Raw genomic sequence first — 19522 nt, forward strand, 5'->3', positions numbered from 1 at the left:
GCAGTAAAACACACACATTCACACACACACACACACACACACACACACACAGGTATCTTCCATCTTCTGGTTCATTCCCCTGATGGCCACCCTGACCATAGCTGGGCCTTCCAAAGCCAGGAGCTGGTAGCTTCTTTCAGGTCTCCATGTCAGTTCAGAGAGCCAAGATCTTGAACATCCATTGGTGCTTTCCCAGGCCATTAGCAGGAAGCTGGATAGAACTGGAGCAGCTGGGACACAAACTGGTGCCCATATAGGATGCAGGTTTCACAGGTGGAGGATTAATATATTACTCCACTGCACTGTCCCAGTATTTCTTTGCTGTCAGATACTGTGACGCCTTCAGCTTTGTTCTTTGTCATCAAGTTTGCCTCAGCTAGTCAGTCTGTTGTGTTTCATAAAAATTGTAGACTTAGTTTTGTTTTGCTATATCTGTAAAAAAAAGTCATTGGAATTGTGAAAAAAAATTATATTAACTCTATAGAGAACTTCAGTACTACACACAGTCCACAATATAAATTTTTTGAATTCATGAACATGAAAAATCTTTCCATTTATGTTGTCATCTTTTTTTTCGAGATGTATTTATTTTTATCGGAACTGCAGATATACAGTGAGGAGGAGATATAAAGAGGAAGATCTTTATCTGCTGGTTCACTCCCCAAGTGGCTGCAATGGCCATAGTGGAGCTGACCTGAAGCCAGGAGCCAGGAACTTCCTCTGGGTCTCCCATGTGGAAGCAGAATGCCAAAGCTCTGGGCCATCCTTGACTGCTTTCCCAAGCCACAAGCAGGGAGCTGGATGGGAAGTAGGGCTGCTGGGATACACACTGGTGCCAATATTGGATCCCAGCAGGCGTAAGTCAAGGACTTCATCCACTAGGCCATCAAGAGCGGGTCTATCTTGTCATCTTTAATTTTTTTTAATCAAAGTTTTAGGATTTTTAGTGTACACATGTTTTACTCTAAATTTATTTCTCTGTATTTTGTTCTTTATCAGTTCCAATGTAAATGGGATTTTTTTTCCAGAGTGGCCATGGTTAAAAATGGAAAAGCAACATTTATAGAAACACCGCTGACTTTTTTTTCCTTCTTTTAAAATTACTGTTATCGTGCCCGGTGTAGTGGTGCAGTGGTCAAGGTCCTCGCCTTGCAAGCCCAGGATCCCATATATGCGCTGGTTCTATCCCGGGAGCTCCACTTCCCTTCCAGCTCCCTGCCTGTGGCCCGGGAAAGCAGTCGAGGATGGCCCAAACTTTGGGACTCTGAGGCCCAGAGGAGGCTCCTGGCTTCGGATTGGCATGGCATCGACCGTTGCGCTCACTTGGGGAGTGAATCATCGGACGGAAGATCTTCCTCTTTGTCTCTCCTCTCTGTATATCCGCCTTTCCAACAAAAAAATGATAAAAGTAAATCTTTAAAAAAAATAATAAAATAAAATTACTGTTATCATTTTATGATACAGTTCCATAGGCTCTGGGATTTCCCTCCCACCCTTGTCAAGTCCCCTCCTCCTCTCCCAAGTTTACCTATATCATTACTATAAGTTCTTCATAAGGAGTCATATGTCCATCATTGTGGGCATGGTAATGGCAGAGGGGCTAGCATTGTATTGTCAAGATGTAATTAACAGTTTCATTGGGAGTTCATCTTTGGTCTGGAAGTAGAGATACATACTGCATTGTATCCTCACATCTGGATATGACAGACTCCATTTCACAGTTACTGTACATCTCCTTAAGTGAAAAGCCACAATACAAAATCAACAGCAAAAAAAAAAAAAAATAGAGATTTACAATGCCATGAAGTTCAATAACATGATACCAGATATGAATATGAAAGTCTCCATTACAAAGTTACTGTACATTCCCTTAATTGAAAAGCCATAAAACAAAATGAACAACAGGAAACAAAGAAATTTAAAATGCCATGAAATTAAATAACATGTAAAATAAAATCAAGAACCTTCTTGAAGAAAATGATGCTCCTGTATGTTCTACGAGTCAGTGAAGAATTTAATGGGAAGAACATGTTTTGAATGGATAAATTAAAGATATATATATAAAATCCATGAGATATGGTTTCTGCTGATCTTTGTTGGTGAGATATTTCTCCTGTAGGCAACAAATAGATGGGTTTTGCATTTTTAATGCATTTTGGGTAAGTATGACATTTGACTGAAGAGTTAATCCATTAACATTCAGGATTAATATATAAGGGTGGTAATTTGGTCCTGTCATTTTAGCAATGGGTTGTTCGTTGATTTAGTCTTGTGTTGTTATTTCACTGGGATGTTCTTCACATTTGCCTTTGGTTTTGGTAGGCGCTATTCCTCTTCTCTGTCAAGAGAACATCTTTAAGTATCATGCGTAGGTCGGGTCAGAAAGAGGCATATTCTTTAAATTTTTTTGCTTTACTGTGGAAGAATTTTATTTTATTTTCAAAGACAAAGGAAAGCTTTACTGGGTATGTAATCCTGGGCCGACAGTGTTTTGCTTTGAGATTCTGGAATATGTTGCCCCGTTTTCTTCTGGCCTATGGAGTTTTTGTGAGAGATTTCCTGTGAATTTAACTGGCATTCCTTCATATGTCAATTGATTTTTTTTTCACATGCACATTTCAGGATCTTTTTCTTATGTTTGACTGGAGAGAGCTTGATTATCATGTGTCGTGGTGGAGATACTTTTGGTCAATCCTGTTGGGTTTCTGGATGTTGTTTGCCAATTCTTTCTCTAGATTAGGGAAATTTTCCCTTATTATTTCATTAAATATATTTTTGAACCCAGCTTCTCTTTCTGCACCTTCTAGCACTCCCATAACTCTTACATTTGGCCTTTTAATAGTTTCTCTTAATTCTTAAATACTTTTTTGAGCTTGACCCAGCTCTGCTTCCAGCTTTTTGTCTGTTTTCCGCTGGTGAAAGGAAATATCTTCCAATACTGAGATTCTTTCTTCTGCCTCCTTCATTCTACTTTGGAGACTCTCCATTATACTTTAATTTTTGCTTGACTGTATTATTAATTTCTGATATATCAACTTCCATTTGATTCATTTCCTGTGTGACATAGTCCTTAAATTCCTTGAATGCCTGCTTCATATGCTTCTCGTTGATAAGAAGCTTTAAAACAAGTGTTTTGAATCTGTATCCTCCACTTTCTCGATGTTCCTCAGTTAACTCTGAGGCTTTGATTCTTTGTAGGGAAACTTCAGTAATATTCATTGTGCCTTTGTTTCTTCTTTTGCTCTTGGTCATTGTGCTTCTGATGATCAGACTCTTCTCCTTGGGCCAGGTTTCTAAGCTGTGTCACCCACAGCTCTATAATTCGATTTTTCTTATTTGCTAAAGTTACTTGTGCCACTCCCTCCAGCGAGTTCCAGTTCTGGGATCTTATGTTAGACTTCCACTGTGGTCTCCATAGCCCCAGTTCCCGGCTTACCAGTCTCCAGCTCCTGTGATACCGTACTGAGGCTGCACCATTGTCCGTACAAATTTTTCTCCCGCTTGTAGGGGTTTGAGCAGTTCCCAGGATTACAGAGACACAAGGAGTCCTATATACCTAGGTTGTTGGTGGTGCTGCTCTTGCTGGAACCTGTTGGCCATTAGGTCTGAGGGCCACACGGACCTATTTTGACCTGTATGATGCCAAAGTTGATATTATTTTCCCTGTGGGACAATTGCTCAGTGAGTACGCTCAAGCTCAGTACAGACACAACTCACCGTGTTCCTTTACTCCTTTTTTTGTTCTTAAAGATTTATTTATTTATTGGAAAGTCAGATATACAGAGAGCAGGAGAGACAGAGGAAGATCTTCCATCCGATGACTCACTTACCAGATGACCGCAATGCCTGATGCTGCCGATCCGAAGCCAGGAGCCAGGAACTTCCTCCAGGTCTCCCACGCGGGTGCAGGGTCCCAAATCTTTGCGCCATCCTCTACTGCTTTCCCAAGCCACAAGCAGGGAGCTGGATGGGAAGTGGAGCTGCTGGGATTAGAACCAGTGCCCATATGGGATCCCAGGCGTGTTCATGGCGAGGACTTGAGCTGCTAGGCCATCGCACCGCCAGGCCCTTGTTTGTGTTTTAATAGACCTTGCATCATACAGCCATATAGAAGTGTCTCTTCTTTGTTCATACTGACATTGCAAGGAACTTCCTCTTGGATCCATTATTGTTGGACTCCATTAGTTTTAGTATGCTGTGTTCCCATTTTCATTTCTTTCACGGCTTAACAATGTTTTCCTTTCAGTTTCTTCAGTGAGATAGATGCTGGTTCTTCTAGAGTGCATTTTTGCATTTTTGGATTATTTATTTATTTGTCTTTATTTGAAGGACATAAATTTAACGCAGCAGTCATCAGAAAGCTAGTACAGACTGAGTCGGGTTCCCATTGGGAAAAGTCGGGCACTGTATTGTTTGTATGGTCCTTTAACATCCTCAGGTAGTCAGCACTGATCTACACAGCCCTGTACCTCCTCATGTAGTCAACCCTTGTCTGCATATCCCTGTCTCTCGTACAGTGACTCATACTGGCCGTGGCTCAGGCAGCATTCAAGATGTGTTGATTCCCATAGTGACAGATCTCTGCCCACAGTGTCTTCTAGGGTCATTTCTTCATGTATCTGCAGACTTCCATTCAAACACTGAATAGCATCTCTAGGTAACCATCAGTGATTTCTTGCTCTGTAACATAACAAACCATGCCAGAATGTACAGGCTCAGATCATCTTCGTTGAATTTTCTTCATCGTATCTGTCAAATCCTGTATAAGTACCCCTAGCCTGTCCAATATCTTCATCCCCAGCAGGATCGCTCTGCCTCAGCTCCCTGCCACTCTCACTCACATGGAGAAAGAGTCTCCTGTCCGGCCTCTTCCTCCAATCCTGCTCTCCTCACACCCATCCTCCGCACTTCAGCTGAATGAGTCTTTCAAATATGCAACCCAGGCCGGATGATTTTCCTCGTTAGAATTCAGGTCCCTCTTGTGGCCTCCCCATCAGGTCACCATTGCTTGGCTAGGTACTGAAGGGGGCCTGCCTTGCAATCAGATTCCATCTCCTGCTTCTCAGCCCACACACAACAATCCCGTCCTGCCCAAATTCCTTGACCCGTTTTAGTGCCTAGCTCTCTCTCTCTTACACTTCAGTCTTTGCATATGCTTCAAAAATAGTTCAGGGTATCTTCTCAGATTGAAAATATACCTACCTTAGATCTTGCAGAGACCAGTAGAAAGGTGTGCTGTGTTCATTCCGTAGAAAAGAATGATACAGCAGCACTGTTCGTAAAAGCCAAGCACAGCCCAAATGGATAGAAATGTGTTTATTTTGTATGGTGTATACTATAGAGCAGTGAAGATGGCTATACAAAATGAGTATAATGCCTTTTATAACTATGTTGAGTAATATATATGAGTAAAAGAGACAGAAAGTGTGTGTGTGTGTGTGTGTGAGAGAGAGAGAAAGAGAGAAATGAGAGAGAGAGAGAGAGAAGAATTCTTCTGGGAGTATCAGAATATTAAGAGAGTATGATTCCATTTGTATAAACTGCATTAAGAGGTAAAATTAATCTTGGTGTTGGAAGTTGAGATGGGGATTCTCCTGGGGCAAGATGGCGGGGACAGGGAGTGTGAGAGGTCCGTGGGTGGCTCCTATGGTGCTGATCATCTGCTTCTGGATCAAACCGTTTGCTTAGCGTGCGATCACTTAATACCCTCTGTTATTTATGTGTGCTCTACTGCAAGCATAGTCTTTATTTTTTTAAATAACAAGGGAAATACAGATTGAAAATTGATATAATAAGTAGATGGGTGAAAATAACAAGAGTCAAAAGGGACAGCTAGGGAAGGATTCATAAAGAGCCGCAAAAGAGGGGTGGAGTGAAGCTTAAACACAAGCATTGAGATGGACGCAGAGAGATTTCCTAACGACGGTAAAGGCATCCTGAGAAAGGGGCAGTGAAAAGTACCGAGTAAGAGATGGTAAGGGGACTGCTGGAGAAACAGATGGTGATGGAGCCACTTGGAGTAACAGATGGTATGGGAGCCCCAAGCAAAGATGGTTGGGTGTCCCTGGATTATTAGACCATGAGTGGCTCCTGAAGTAACAGACGGTGAGGGGACGAATGGAATAAAAGATGGCCATATGCCGCTCAAGTAACAAACAATGAGATCCTGGAGTAATAATGGTTAGTGGGCACATGGAGGAACAGATTGTGATGGGACCCTGTAAAAGATGGTGATGGGGCCCTGAGTAATTGATGATAAGGGGGCCCATAGAGTCACAGATGGTGAGGGGACCAATGGAATAAAAGATGGGCTGGTGCCTCTGTGATAACAGATGTCGAGGGAGCCCTGAGTAACAGAGTGTGAGGTACCCCTAGAGTTATAGATGGTGAGGATGTCCCTGGACTAAGAGATGGTGAGATGGCCCTGATAACAGATGGTGTGTGGCTAGACCCCAGGAGGAACAGGTGGTGAGGGAGCCACAGGAGGAACAGATGGTAAAGGGTCCCTCAGTAACTTAGGGTAATTTCTTATTTCTCTTTGCTCCAGGTTCAGTATCCCCTGGCCCTGTAATCCACATGAACTCCTCTCCTTTGCTTCTGATGGATATAAAGAAGGAAAGGGCAATTTTAGACTCAGGAGCCCAAGCAGGAACTGACTGCAAGCAGCCCTCTGAGATCATAGGTAAAGTGACTGAGAGAGTTTTGCTTAATTGTGATTCCCAGGTGACCAGCATTGGGGCTGAGGAACTCCAACGGGGAAGGTCAAACAGAGCATGTGCCCGGGATGCAGGCTGAAGGGGAAGGTTCCGCACTGTGTCCGAGCTCAAGGGAGGCTTTAGTTCAGCAGAAGGGATGCCTGAGATTCAGAGAAATGGATGTTGTGAGTATTGACATCAGAGAAACTATTTTCAATAAAGAGAGGAAGGCAAGAGGCTAGGCGTCAAGTAACTGGGACAACAACCAGGAAACAGTGAGTGTGGAGGGAAAAGCAGCAGCAAGACGAACAGGTGTAGGGAGACACGGGTGCCAGGACAGGAGAATGGGACAGTCGGGTGTAGAACCCAGTAGAAAGCTAACATAGGAGTGAGAGGCAAGTGTGAGTGTGGGGACAGACATGGAGTGAGGGTGGAGGTGGAAGATTCTGGTGGGCTTGGTGAAGCTGCCCACTCTGCGTCACTTTGGTTAGCTTTCGGCTTAGGGCCTGCAAGCACCTGCCAGTCCCACACATTCAAGGCATCAGCCAGGGACTGAGTTCCCTCAGCCTCTCGGGTGTTCTGATGATGCTCTTTGCTGCCGCTCGAGACTAAGGGAGAGTTTTGCTCCTTTGTGCAGTCATCCACAGCAAGGAATCTGAAGCGCTCACCCATGAAGACCCGCCCCCAGAAGCCTCCACTTCAACCGCGGGAGGTGAGCCTGGTAAGGAAGGGCCGGCAAGGCTTGGGCGGCGGGAGTCAGAATGCAGAGTCATGTTTCCCTAAGTGTTGGATTCTGGGTCTATTGTCTACGATGGTTCCAGCTTATCCTAGGAATCCCATCATCTGCATTCATGCTACTCGACTCTTTTAGGAAATGCAGGGAATGAAAATTGCAAGAATTTATTTTTGAGAATTGGACCATGCTTTGGATGTATGTAGGGATAGGATAGCAAAATGATGCATCTGTCTTTAAGGTTCGTTTCTATGTCTACAAGGTTTTGGATATATGCAGTGGTGTCTATGGAGGACAGAAAGCTAATATTCCCTGTGGGAAGGTCACATTGTCACCTGATCCAAAGCTTTGAACAGTGGCAGAAGAGAACTCACCAGCCAGCGGGTGGGAGCAGCAGTAGACAGCTCAAGCTCTCTGGACCCCAAGTTTTGTTTTTGACAAAACTGTTCTCCCATGGGTCATGGCGTATACAGTGATTTGTCAAGAGATCTGCATAAATAATAGTTCCTTTTTCTCTTTACACCAATTTTGGATGATAAGAGGCACGGACATTATCATCTTTATTTCCAAATGATAAAACCCAATCACGTAAGTGTCAGGCGGTCTTCCCTCACAATTGCATAAGGGAGTAAAGACAAGGCTAGCGTCTCGGATTCTGTGTTTATTTGCTTTGCAAAACGAGCAACAGAAACACTTGTCAGAATGTTGAGTTATCTCAGTCCTGTCTACAGCATGTGTTGGAGTCAGTTTGTAATTCCTCTACATATTTTTGTGGACTTTTTTTAATAGACCCACAGGATTTTAGAAGCACAGCTGGAAAACACACTAAGGAGAGACCTAAAAACTAATGAAAATGTTACCTGTTCTGAGGTTACAAAAGAATCGTATTTAAAGAATTTGTTTGTTTTATTTTCTCATGATGTTCTCTAAAAGGAAATGTAAATTTGCTTGAATTTACAGACACCACACATCGCAGCATTTTTGTTGGTATAAGTAGACTACTTACTCTAAGGAATACTTCCAGTGCTGTGGCCTACACATCTTAATCTTTATTCCAGGTTCTTACTGAAGCAGAGATAAGAATTCATATCAGGTCCATACTTACAGGGCACAGATGAGGCAGGAATAAGAGAGAATGAGTGGACACACGTTCAGTCTTGAGTGTCAGCTACTTCACTTGGTGAGAGCTGCTAGAGAGCTGCCTATGAAAAGAAGTGAGTGAGGGCTGGTCCAAAAAAAGACCCCCATGCATAGTCAAGAACAAAAGAAGACCCTTCACAACCCCTACAAGTTATCAGGCTGTTTTATAGATATGGGGTGGTGTCTGGGTGGAATTTCCGCTTGTGTAGTTTTCTCAGATTCGTTGTGCCACCATGTCGAGTTTTAGCTTCGTCTTGCCATCATAGCTCTCCCCTTCCTGGTGTTAGAAGAGACACAGTGCATTCTGGGAAGGTGAGCATACTAAATTGACAGGTAAAATGACAAAGTTGCACAGCAGGACTCGCAGAAATTTCAGCTCACTTATTCCTCCATAATCTCCCAGCCAACTTCCCACACATCACTAAAATATACATATATGTATTTATATATGTATACATATATATGTATTGGCTTGAACACTGAAGAAGATAATTTATCAGCTTTGTAAATAGTTCAAGGAGGAGCCAAGTGTGGGCTTAAGGGGTGGAGGAAGTGCCCGGTTTTAGCACAGTATTTCAGGTCTTCCCTCCATCAGAGAGATGGAGAAGATAAAAATGTGCAATAGCCAGTGGAAGGGGTAAGAAGTAAGAGAAAATTGTGTAGTGTGGAAAGGGTAGAGTGAGGCAAAGCTGACTTCCGCCAGCAAATTGTCGCTGCTTTTGGAGACAGAATTGAGCATCAGTTACCTACAAGGCAGCTATAGGTCAGGTACCAGAATCTGCAGGTTTCCAATGTGTTTTCAAATGTTCTCATTAGAGACTTTCCATTGAATTAGTTTCTTGATCACACACTGAATCCCTGAAAGAATCCTGCTCTTATGTGCAGCAACAAGAACCATGACCCAAGTGAGGTATTAAATGAGGAAAAAAAGGCCCAAGAAGTCTCTCTTTCTTCTGACCCCAGACTATATCAGTAAGAATATAAGAATTGCAACCCCAGGGCCCCAGAAGAGCAAATCCAGTGCTCTGCTCCCTGATGGTTCTCAATACACCTTGAGCTGTACTTCTGGGATACCATTGTTTGCATTTAACCTTTGCGGTCCTCTTGGGAAAGAGAAAGCATCGTGAAATCGTTAAGACTCTTGCTTAACTGGATAGCTCCAATTGCATTAATGCTACACTAGTGAGACTTGTGGAGTATTCATTGTTCCTCTAGCTGGATCTATTCTAAGTGTTTGTCTCAGCATAAGTTATAAGTGCAAGAATAGGAGCAGGACATACTTATCTAAAGAGATTAAACAGATGGTGCACATTCAGAGAAGAGAGTGTGAGAGAAATGCAACTCACCCGTTCCGTGGCTTTGTGTGTTGGGTAAGGGGTGGTTCTCTAGTTGAATATACAAACAAGGATGAGTTTCAGGATATGTATGTGTGAAACATGGAGGGGGAATAAGGGAGAGAGAAGAATAATGGAGGGAGAAATGAAGAGAGGGAGGAGAACTCTGCAAAGAACCTGGAGCATTTCTCTGCGAAGGTCAGTAAGCATGTGTTCATCATGGTATCCTACTTTGTGATGGAGGAAGCTCAAGTGCATCATGGGAAAGTGGGTGTACGGAATAGGCTTAGAATGATTTTGTCCTATTTTGTTCAGATAATGCAGAAGTAAGGTGCAGATACTACTAGAAACCTCTCAGCTTTTTGTTCACTGACTCCCTGCCCAGGTCGTATCAAAATGATGATCTTGTCTACCACACCTGATCCTATCTGTTAGTACTGTTGAGTTGTTCTCTTTCACCACCTCTTGCATTTTATAAATCATAGCAAGCACGGTGTTCCACTATTTGTTGATGAGATCATCATTAGTCACAAGCTTCAAAGGTCATCAAAGGATAATTTGTTATTTAATTAACGTGGATAAAAGGGTTTCAATTATAGTGTAAGCATTGTCTTACATTGTGATTTTCCTAGCAGTATTTTGTTATGCAAAGCTTCATTTTGTAATCACAAAAATCTTAACAACGAAGTAGGGTAGTCAAGCTATCCTGGCTTTATAGATGAGAAAACTAGACCTCGTGATTGTTAAAGGGTCGTTGACGAATTTACCTAGACAAACAATAAAAGGAAAAGGGGATAGGATCCTGAAATCCTGTCCCTGGGCCTCAAGTACAAGATTCCACACAAGTGTAGGTGGGTGTGAAGGTGCTTTAAGTCTTGGACAACAGATTTGATTAAACTCACAAAGGCAGTGAGTATAAATTTATCAAAGGAGGTTGGAAGCTGGCCTCTGGAAAGCACTCAGCTCAGAGATTCCCCGATGACTGGGCACTCCGACCATGGGGTGGCTGACACAAGGCACACATGTTTCTCAGGCTGCTGCCTTCTCCCTGCACTTGTCCTGGGTTGGTCTTTAATCTCATACAGGTAAGTAAGCTGTCTTTGGGCTAGCTGCTTCGAAGCTGGCATTTAAAGCAGATAAATAGGCAATTTTGCTTGAAAGAATAAAACAGTTTTAGCTTTTGTTTTTCGATTTTCCTGCATTGTCCTTTTTCTTGATATTTCCGTTGGAACCTGGTCATTTCCCTCCCTCAGTAGGAAGGGGAAAAAATTAATCAAGTTTTTATGATGATGACAATCTTGTCTGCATGTGAACTGTCATAGAATGCTAAGGTTTTTTGTGTCCAAATAATGATTCTCCTGCTTACAGAGCCCATGGATTTCAACAACTCATCTACATTTAAGAAGCAGCTTAGGAAAAGAGGTTGGAGAAAATAATAACTTCATAATTATCAACAAGCAGTATTTTCTAAAGGAGATTCATTCTATTCTTTGCTATTGCCTTCAAAGTAAAACACAAATTTGATTTCATAGTTTAGCCTTTGCATTTCGCTGGCAGGCTCATATAAACCCAGAGAAATCAATGACTCAAATACAATAGAAACTTAGCTTTTGTCTCAAGTAAGCAGTCTACAGGCTTTTTACACAAGGGGAAGATGGAGCCCTGTTTGTCAGGGACGTGACCAAGCTGAAGATCTGCCTTCTTCAGTGTCAGCCTTCTTGGTTTCCCCTAAGAGAAAAGCGAGGCTATAAGCCAGCAAAGATACATACTTAAAGGGACAGGTCAAAGAAGAAAGATGATGCAGTGTGAGAAGCCAGAGTCCGACACAGAGCAGGATGCCCACTGGGGGATGACATTTTCTCAGCTTACCCACACAGGTCGTCAGTTCCAGGCAGAACCCCTCTTGCTGTGTTATTTCAGCATTTCCCAGTTTCCCATTGCTATTAAACATTCCCAGAATGGTAGGGAGCAGCCACCATAGCATTCCCTAAACTGGATCCACCTGCCTGAGGCACTGCAAGCCAGTCATTGACACTGCAGTGCTGGAAAAAATCAGGTGTTTATTACAAGTGCAAAGGGAAGGAGCCAAGCGTCTGGGGCTTGATTCCCATGGTCCCTGAGTGTGTAGGGGGTAAAGGCTAAATTCTGTGAATCTGGATTAAAAGCTGGGGAAGACCACTGCATGATCAGCTCGTGTGTGGGTCCCCTATTGGTCTCCAGTTAGTTCCCAGCACTGGTGGATTGCTTTTGATGATTCAGTGACAGGCAAGCAACTTGTTCTGAAGATGCTGGATGGCAAAGTGGGCTCCAGCCACCGAGGGCCCATGGGCTAGTTGATTCTTACCTTGTTTCCAACAGAGTTGGAATCTTCTGCAAAACATCTCCCCTGAAGGCTAACACCAGGATGTTGGCCACGGGAACAATAAATGAGTTTGAAGGCCTCCCTGTAGGTTCTTGTGAAGCTCTCAAGGTGTTAACCATAAGGACAGGTGTGTCACTCTGTTGCCTTAGTGAGTTGGCTTTACAGAGGAGCCACAAGCTCAGGAAAAGGTAGTGGGACCCAGTTACACTTGGAGTAGAATATGCTCCCATCTTGGTTCTCTTGTTGCTGCTCACTGAGACACCCAGGAAACATTTGCTCCTTTTTGCATAGAGAATACGTGAACACAACTCTTCAGAATGCAGTGAGGATGAGGCAGCCCCAGTCTGTGAGAGCTGGGAGCTGAGGAGTGAGCTTGGTGAGAAGGGTAAGGACTGCCCAGCTACAGAACCTCAGGAACCAAGATGAGAGGTTTTCTTTCCTCCTGCATTGAACTCTGAGCACAGCCATGGTCGCCTTCATCATGGGAGCTCATTCTCTGTATTTACCTCTTCTGGGCATTTTGGAAATTGCAAGAAAGGACACGCATCACTATAAATTTGATTTGGCAAGAACGAAGGCTGTAGGTGAATAACGGTGCCCTTTTTGCTATATATACACCAGTTTTATAAACCCCAAAGAATCGGCTCTCCAATGTGATTTCCACTTCTATCCATTCTCCATTTTACAGAAAAGAAGGTGCAGTGTAATATATTGCCCAATCTTGTTGAAGATTGATGCAAAACTCGAAAGGCACTGATCATCCTGTCTGATTCTCAGCAGAAAGACAGTCTTCCTTGTTCCTATCAAATCCAGTGCCTACGTTTTGACAGATCCTCCCAACATGACATTGGCCTTGCAGCAATGCTCAAGATAGCTTAGCAATTCTGATTTAGCTTCACAACAGCTTCAAAGGAGAGACAAGATAACTGTCATTCCTCCCACTTCACAGGTGGGAGACCCCAGTACCTCAACATTTAAGGATCTTTTTACACATGACATACAGTAGGTCAGGAGAAGAGACAAGACTGACATCCCAGATTCCTCCTCAGAAACCTGTAACCCTCTGTACAGATTCTCCGAGGCCAGGTACATTTTGGAATTTTGAAGTGTTGATGATTTAGACAGTGTGGTTGTGTTCTCCATGGGCGGAATCCCGTTCTCAGGCATTCTGCATTCAGGTTTCTGCAGCAGTACGCACGTGGTCATCATGGTGTCCTCTTGTGATGGAGGAAACTCAGGTGCGTAGAGCTGTCTGAATCGTCACACCAAGACTGGCTTCACCTAGACTCCTGGCAGCTCACATCCTGATTCACTGCTTAACTGATTCACTAGTTAACTGCCGAACTTGGACAAAAGCTTGTTTTCAACTGCCTTTGATTTTGGAGTTCAAGTAGAGGATTGAGACTCTGCTCCACTGGTAGTGATCTGGTTCCTTAGATGGGAAGAGGCAGATGACCACCACAGAGCCTTTGCAGTCTACATCCTACCTACAACCTAAGTGGTAATCAGATTCATAAACTTTCCCTTCTAGATCCTGCGACTGCTGGGAACACGTCTGTAGGCGGGACACCAAAAGGAAAAGGCACAGAGCAGTTAAAACTCTTGACATAACAACTCGTTACTTCCCGATTCAAATTCCATTCCATCTTGTGCTATATTCTGTAAAATCAATGAATGTGCTGGCATTTCAGATGATTGTACATTGTGTATTTTGAATTAGATGAGCTGGGCTAATTGATGTCACAGACAGACCTCAAGACATCCCATGGCATGAGTGCAGTGCAAGCTTGTTCTTGGCTCACATGAGCAGGACGCAGTAGTTCTGGGGTAGCAGGTACTACAGTCCGCACTGTTGGACAGGGTTCAGCCGGTAGAGGTTCTGACATTTCTAAATGTTTCTTTTGTGATCCCTGGCTTAAGAAACAGGTGGGAGCAGCAGAGAAATACTCCAGGAGGCAGGAAGGGTCAGAAGAGTAAGAAATAATGTCTGAAGGGAGTGCCTGTGGTGGCCAGGTTGCCTCAGTCCTGGCCTTGGGGCAGAACCTGGAACAACCTGAGGCATGGGCCAAGTGAAGCCACAGGGTGGCCTGTGGGTGGCATATCCCTGTACCTCCTGCAGTCCCTCACGAGTGACTCAGGTAAAGAACAGTGAGCTGTGGAACCCTGGCCTGCAGGGTGTTGGGAATCTGCATTCAAAGCCACTGTTTTCCAGAGGTGTTTATTCCAAGCACTTTGACCGTCTGGTATTCTGTTACTCCCAGAAAAATGAAAGGAGGTGGGAAATTATTATGAATTCAGCAGATGAGTTCTGTCGACTAAATGTATATGATGATATTGCTGTCATAGACAAAATAAATAGTAAAACGATGATATCCACTTTCACACCCACTGTTGATAATTAGATTTCTCTCATGACATATTGATTGCCAACCATTTCAGTTAGTATCATGAAATGATATATATCATGAAATCATGAGATGACTGGCTTGGCTGTGCAATCATAGAAAGAAAAGCTTCAGATAATTACTCTCAAATCTTAGTGTGGCTTTCGACAGGTGCCCACCACTGCATAATCCAGTCATGCTGTGTTATTTTAGACCTTCTTTTGTCACCCCAAATGCTTAAGATTCAAGCTAAGTCTTTCTGTTCTCACTTTGGGATGAGGAAATAGAGGCACAAAAATACGGTGGTCAAAAAACTAAAGGAACAGCAGGTACCCACAGCCCACAATGTCACTGTGAGTTGACATGTAACAGGCAAGAGGAGAAAGCTGTGTGAGGTGATCGCAGTCCAGAGAGGACCCCAGGGTTTCCCTGGGAAGTGTGCTTGTGCCTGATGTAAGACAGAAAGCTTACTTAACAAGAACAACATACACATACGTTTAGACACACATGCACACATGTATGTATACAATCCCAAGTAAGGGGGGGGAATTATGAATGGAACCAGCCAGTTGTTATTGCAAAGCATTTGGAAGGACAGATTCAGAAAGGATAAACAGAGAAATATGGGGCAACAGATAAAATCATTGTTGACGAAAAGGAGGTAAAGTAGCATGGGCAACCAAAAAACCAGGGAGATCAGAGGCTCCCCAAATCAAAGAGCTAGAAATGTACAGAGGCAGCCAGGCAGGAGGAGAAGACCTGCTATCTTGGAGGCCATACTAGGTATGGGGTCAGGTGCATTTTTTTTCACAGTTCATTTTGGCTCTGGACATAGCTCAGTCTGGCCACAATCAACAGTGTCCTGGCTAGTCATATGGGAGACCCAGATGGAGTTAAGGCCCCTGACCTCAGCCTAGCTTGGCTCCTGCTGTTTGGGGTCTTTGGAAGGTGCGCCTGCAAATGAAAGATCTCTGTCTAGATCTCTTTGACTTTCAGATAAAAGTAAATAAATTTATCAATAAAGGTTAACATAAAGATGAGCTTGAGAGAGAGCTATCATTGAAGAGAGAAGAGAAAGGGAAACAGCGGTAGGAAGACAACCACTCCACTAATACAATGAGAACTAAGCAGAAACAAGACGTATGGGATGATGGATGGAGAGACGCAGAGATGAGATACATGATGAGAGCTATGGAGAGAGTTAAAGAACAGTGGTGACAGGGACGGGGCAGTAGTATGAAAGGGAGAGAACAGATGGAGAAACCACGGGATCTGGGATGAGCACGAGACCAAAGCACCTGGGAGTGATCACAACAGCCAGGAGTTGTCAGTCAGGTGTGTCTCGGTGTCACAGCTGCTCCTGCGACTCACCTGGATTACAAAGAACCTCACTCCAGTTCCAAACCCAACACACCCAAAGCCTCATCCTTTTTTTTTAAGATTTATTTATTTTTATTGGAAAGTCAGATATACAGAGAGGAGGACAAACAGAGAGGAAGATCTTCCGTCCGTTGATTCACTGCAGAAGTGGCCTCAACGGCTGGAGTTGCACTGCTCTGAAGCCAGGAACCTGGAGCTTTTTCTGGGTCTCCCACATGGGTGCAGCATCCCAAGGCATTGGATTGTCCTCGACTGCTTTCCCAGGCCACAGGCAGGGAGCTGGGAAGTGGAGCTGCCAGGATTAGAACTGGCATCCTTATGGGATCTTGACGCGTTCAAGGGAAGGACTTTAGCCACTAGGCTACTGCCCCAAAACCTCATCTTTCCCCTAAAGCCAGGCTGTGTTCCTCCAGGGCTCTTTCTTCAAAATGTGCACTATCCATTTCTTCAAGTTGAAATCCTCTAAATTATTCACAAAGCGGGGAGGGGGGTAGAAACAGTGGGGAACATAGAGAGGAAAGGGATTCCTTCTTGATGAGGAGTGGAGAGGAAGGGGCCCCTAATGTTGGGGGGTAGAAAGGATCTGTGGGGAGACGGGTCAAAAATGAAACTTCTTTACATGTCACAATTTAGGAGCAGAGCTGTATTTGCATCGACCTGAACATGGGAATTGCCACTGTGTCATGTGCTTCTCAAAGGGAGGCCAAGAAGCACAGACTGGGAGTAACCAAGCTTCTAACACGACAGGTAAGGGAAAGCTGCGTGAGGGTGCTGGGGTGACTGTGACTCAGCACGTACCACAGACCCTGCAGTGGCACGTGGCAGGAGGTGGGGTTCAAGGAGTACATCAGGCAGCCTTGGGCTCTCCATCAGGAATCTGCAAGTGAGGGTGTGGGGACTCTGACACCAGAGCTGCTGCTTCTCACTGTGCCTGCCTGTGAGCATCCTGTAATAAGGAGCCAGACTCTTTTCCCCTCTATCTGCATAACCTGACTCTTTGAGAACTGCGTGGAAGCAAGAGATTGTTGTGAAGTCGTGTTTAGTGGGACACAGCCTGTTGGTTAAGTATGGACAGTGTGGTAGAAATGTCCTGGTAAAACAGGCAGTATCTAATTTGCTGTATCAACCGCAATACTAAAGAATGGATTTCTGAGATGACCTCTGCCCTTGTCTGTGAATCAGTAAGCTGAATATTCTGTTGCTGCTAGATAACGGGTCACTTTGTCACAACCCTCACTGCCAGCAGATAAAAGCCTCTTAAACTCAATGTACCGTTTTGAAGAGGGCCCCCTTCTCCCATTAACAAGAAGCTGGATCGGAAGCAGAGTCGCTGATATGAAATGTGGGATGCCAAGCTGCAACGTAACCCTCTGCTCTGCATCACCTGCCCCTAATAACACTTAATCATTACATCTGTGACACACACTGAACAAGGCGGATGTCCTTGTGAAGAAAGAATTTTTAAAATAGCCCCGAATCTGCTGCATGCTGGCCCCTACCGTCACTGTGGTAATACAGGTCTAGTTTAAACTTGCTTGTCCATGTTTCATTGTTGGCTGTCAGGTTTTCTATTTTAGGGTAAAGACCTGTGCTGTTTAGATGCATGTTCCATTTTGCAGAGTGACTCCAGAAACTTGTTTCTTGAAGTACCTTTAAATATTTCTTCAATTATTTTTATTTTCTTCAGGAATTCCAATGACTGGTTCACTGCCTTCTCTTGACTATTTTCTTTGTCGTTTTTAATTATTCTTCTTCATTTCCTTTTTGCTTTTCCTTCTATAGTCTGTGTCCTGCACTTCAATTTCTCGAGTTTCTAATCTCTATTATCCCTATAAATTTGTCTTTATTTCTCTGATGATTTTTCTTCTACCTACATCTTAAGTTCTGACTGTTATAAAATTCTGTAGGTATTCAAGCCAGGCTGCTGAATTCCAGGAATCAAAATGCACCAGTGATTTCTGAGGGCTGCAGTGGCCTGACTGCCTTGACATGCCCCTGCTTCTAATGTTAGCTTTCACCTGACTTCAGCTGCTTTCCATATTTTCTCTATTGTAAATGGATAATAAAGCCCCATGTGGATATGTAAAAGCACAGTGTACGTTTTGGCTGTGTCTAAGTGTACAATGTTTTGTGGAAATTATTATTTCCCCATGATAATAACTGCCAACATGGTATGTTAATGACTGGGGAATGAAGATTTAAAAATAAAATACCTGAAGGCTACTGATGTAAAGAACTTGAAAATCTGCTTCTCTTACAATCTGAAAGATTATTATTTTTTCTGTTTGAAGGACAAAAGCAGAGATGCAACAATAAACAAAGAAACCTCCAAGGTGCTAAGAAAGGTACTGGGGCGGCAGGGCAGCAGGGATAGGCACAGCGGGGGCACTGGGTTGTGGAGGGTGGTCCTTGGCTTTCTCCATGGTGCTGATCTTTCTGCCAGATGCTGTTGTCTTTGCTGCAGCCCACAGATTTCCTGTGTGCCGTGATAGCTTCACAGCTGCTGGATTATTCAGAGTATAAGCTATGTCATTACAACAAATAGTATCCAAAACAAGCAGTTTCAACACAAATACATTAGTTGTCATCTAGAATTCCAGAAGTGGTAGGGAGAATCTGCCCTCCTTGATAGGTTTCAATCTCCAGGCCCACAAAGGCCACTCTGACTGTCATTGTCTCCCATCGAGTGGGAATGGAAAAAATGAAGAAGAGAGTAAGCCTTTCATTTCCTTGATGAAAATCTGATCACATCTTTTTGGCCAAAACTTAGTCAAAGCTAGCTTCAAGTAAGTAAGGCTAAGAAATATGATCTCTGGCCAGGCACTGAAGGATCAAGCTGTGATTCTGTGCCCATGAGAAGAAGTGATTGTGTGTGACCAACACCACTCTGTCCACCTGCCTTACGTATTTGCATTCAAATGGCTGATTCCCTGAACTAACAAGGAAAACTGAATTGGCTCAAACCCAACCATCTTTGATAAGAACAGGATTTGGAACTGAGGGTGCAGACCAGAGCTGTGGTAAAGGACATGCCAACACTGATTTAGAAACGAAGAAATAGAATAAAACATTGGAGAGACTGTGTGTTGTAACAATGAATGCAGAAAAGAGGAGACAGAACAAACACAGACAGACAAAATCTGAACAACTAAATACAAGCCAAAGCATTAGTACAAGATCAGTTCCAATCCTGGGAAACTCATGACTCCTTAAACCCAGTTAAGTCAGAGCATACCCAAAACTGGATTTACACATTGAGGCATGGGTGTGTGAATGATGTAGGATGTTCCATTCTGTGCACCACAAAGGGAAGTTGGACATTTCTATTGCATTTCTATTTTCAGAATTACTCTGTCAAGTGAACCAATTTCATGTATTCCACAGCACAGATTTAGTAGCATAGTGACTGCCCACCCAACGCTCCCTCCTGGCCACATTCCCCACACACCCTCCTCCTTCCTCATTTCTTCTATAGAAATGTTTACAATGACAGG

General features: G+C 43.6%; 1 protein-coding gene across 4 annotated transcripts in view; it reads left to right on the forward strand.

Moving 5' to 3' along the window:
- The window catches only part of LOC121151090 (nuclear autoantigen Sp-100-like), a 54081-nt gene that overhangs the window by 18266 nt on the left and 16293 nt on the right, over positions 1-19522 (forward strand). For 3 of the 4 annotated variants that reach the window (XM_040972277.1, XM_040972280.1, XM_040972279.1), the window contains exons 5-8: positions 6548-6682; positions 7333-7416; positions 16662-16775; positions 18320-18373. In XM_040972277.1, coding sequence (XP_040828211.1) covers positions 6548-6682; positions 7333-7416; positions 16662-16775; positions 18320-18373 — 387 coding nt within the window. The remainder of the gene's footprint in view (positions 1-6547; positions 6683-7332; positions 7417-16661; positions 16776-18319; positions 18374-19522) is intronic. The other variant, XM_040972278.1, reaches the window with a different exon arrangement.

Source organism: Ochotona curzoniae, unplaced genomic scaffold, assembly GCF_017591425.1.
Source record: "Ochotona curzoniae isolate NIBS_2020 unplaced genomic scaffold, NIBS_Ocur_1.0 contig_2294, whole genome shotgun sequence".
Lineage (NCBI taxonomy): Eukaryota > Metazoa > Chordata > Mammalia > Lagomorpha > Ochotonidae > Ochotona > Ochotona curzoniae.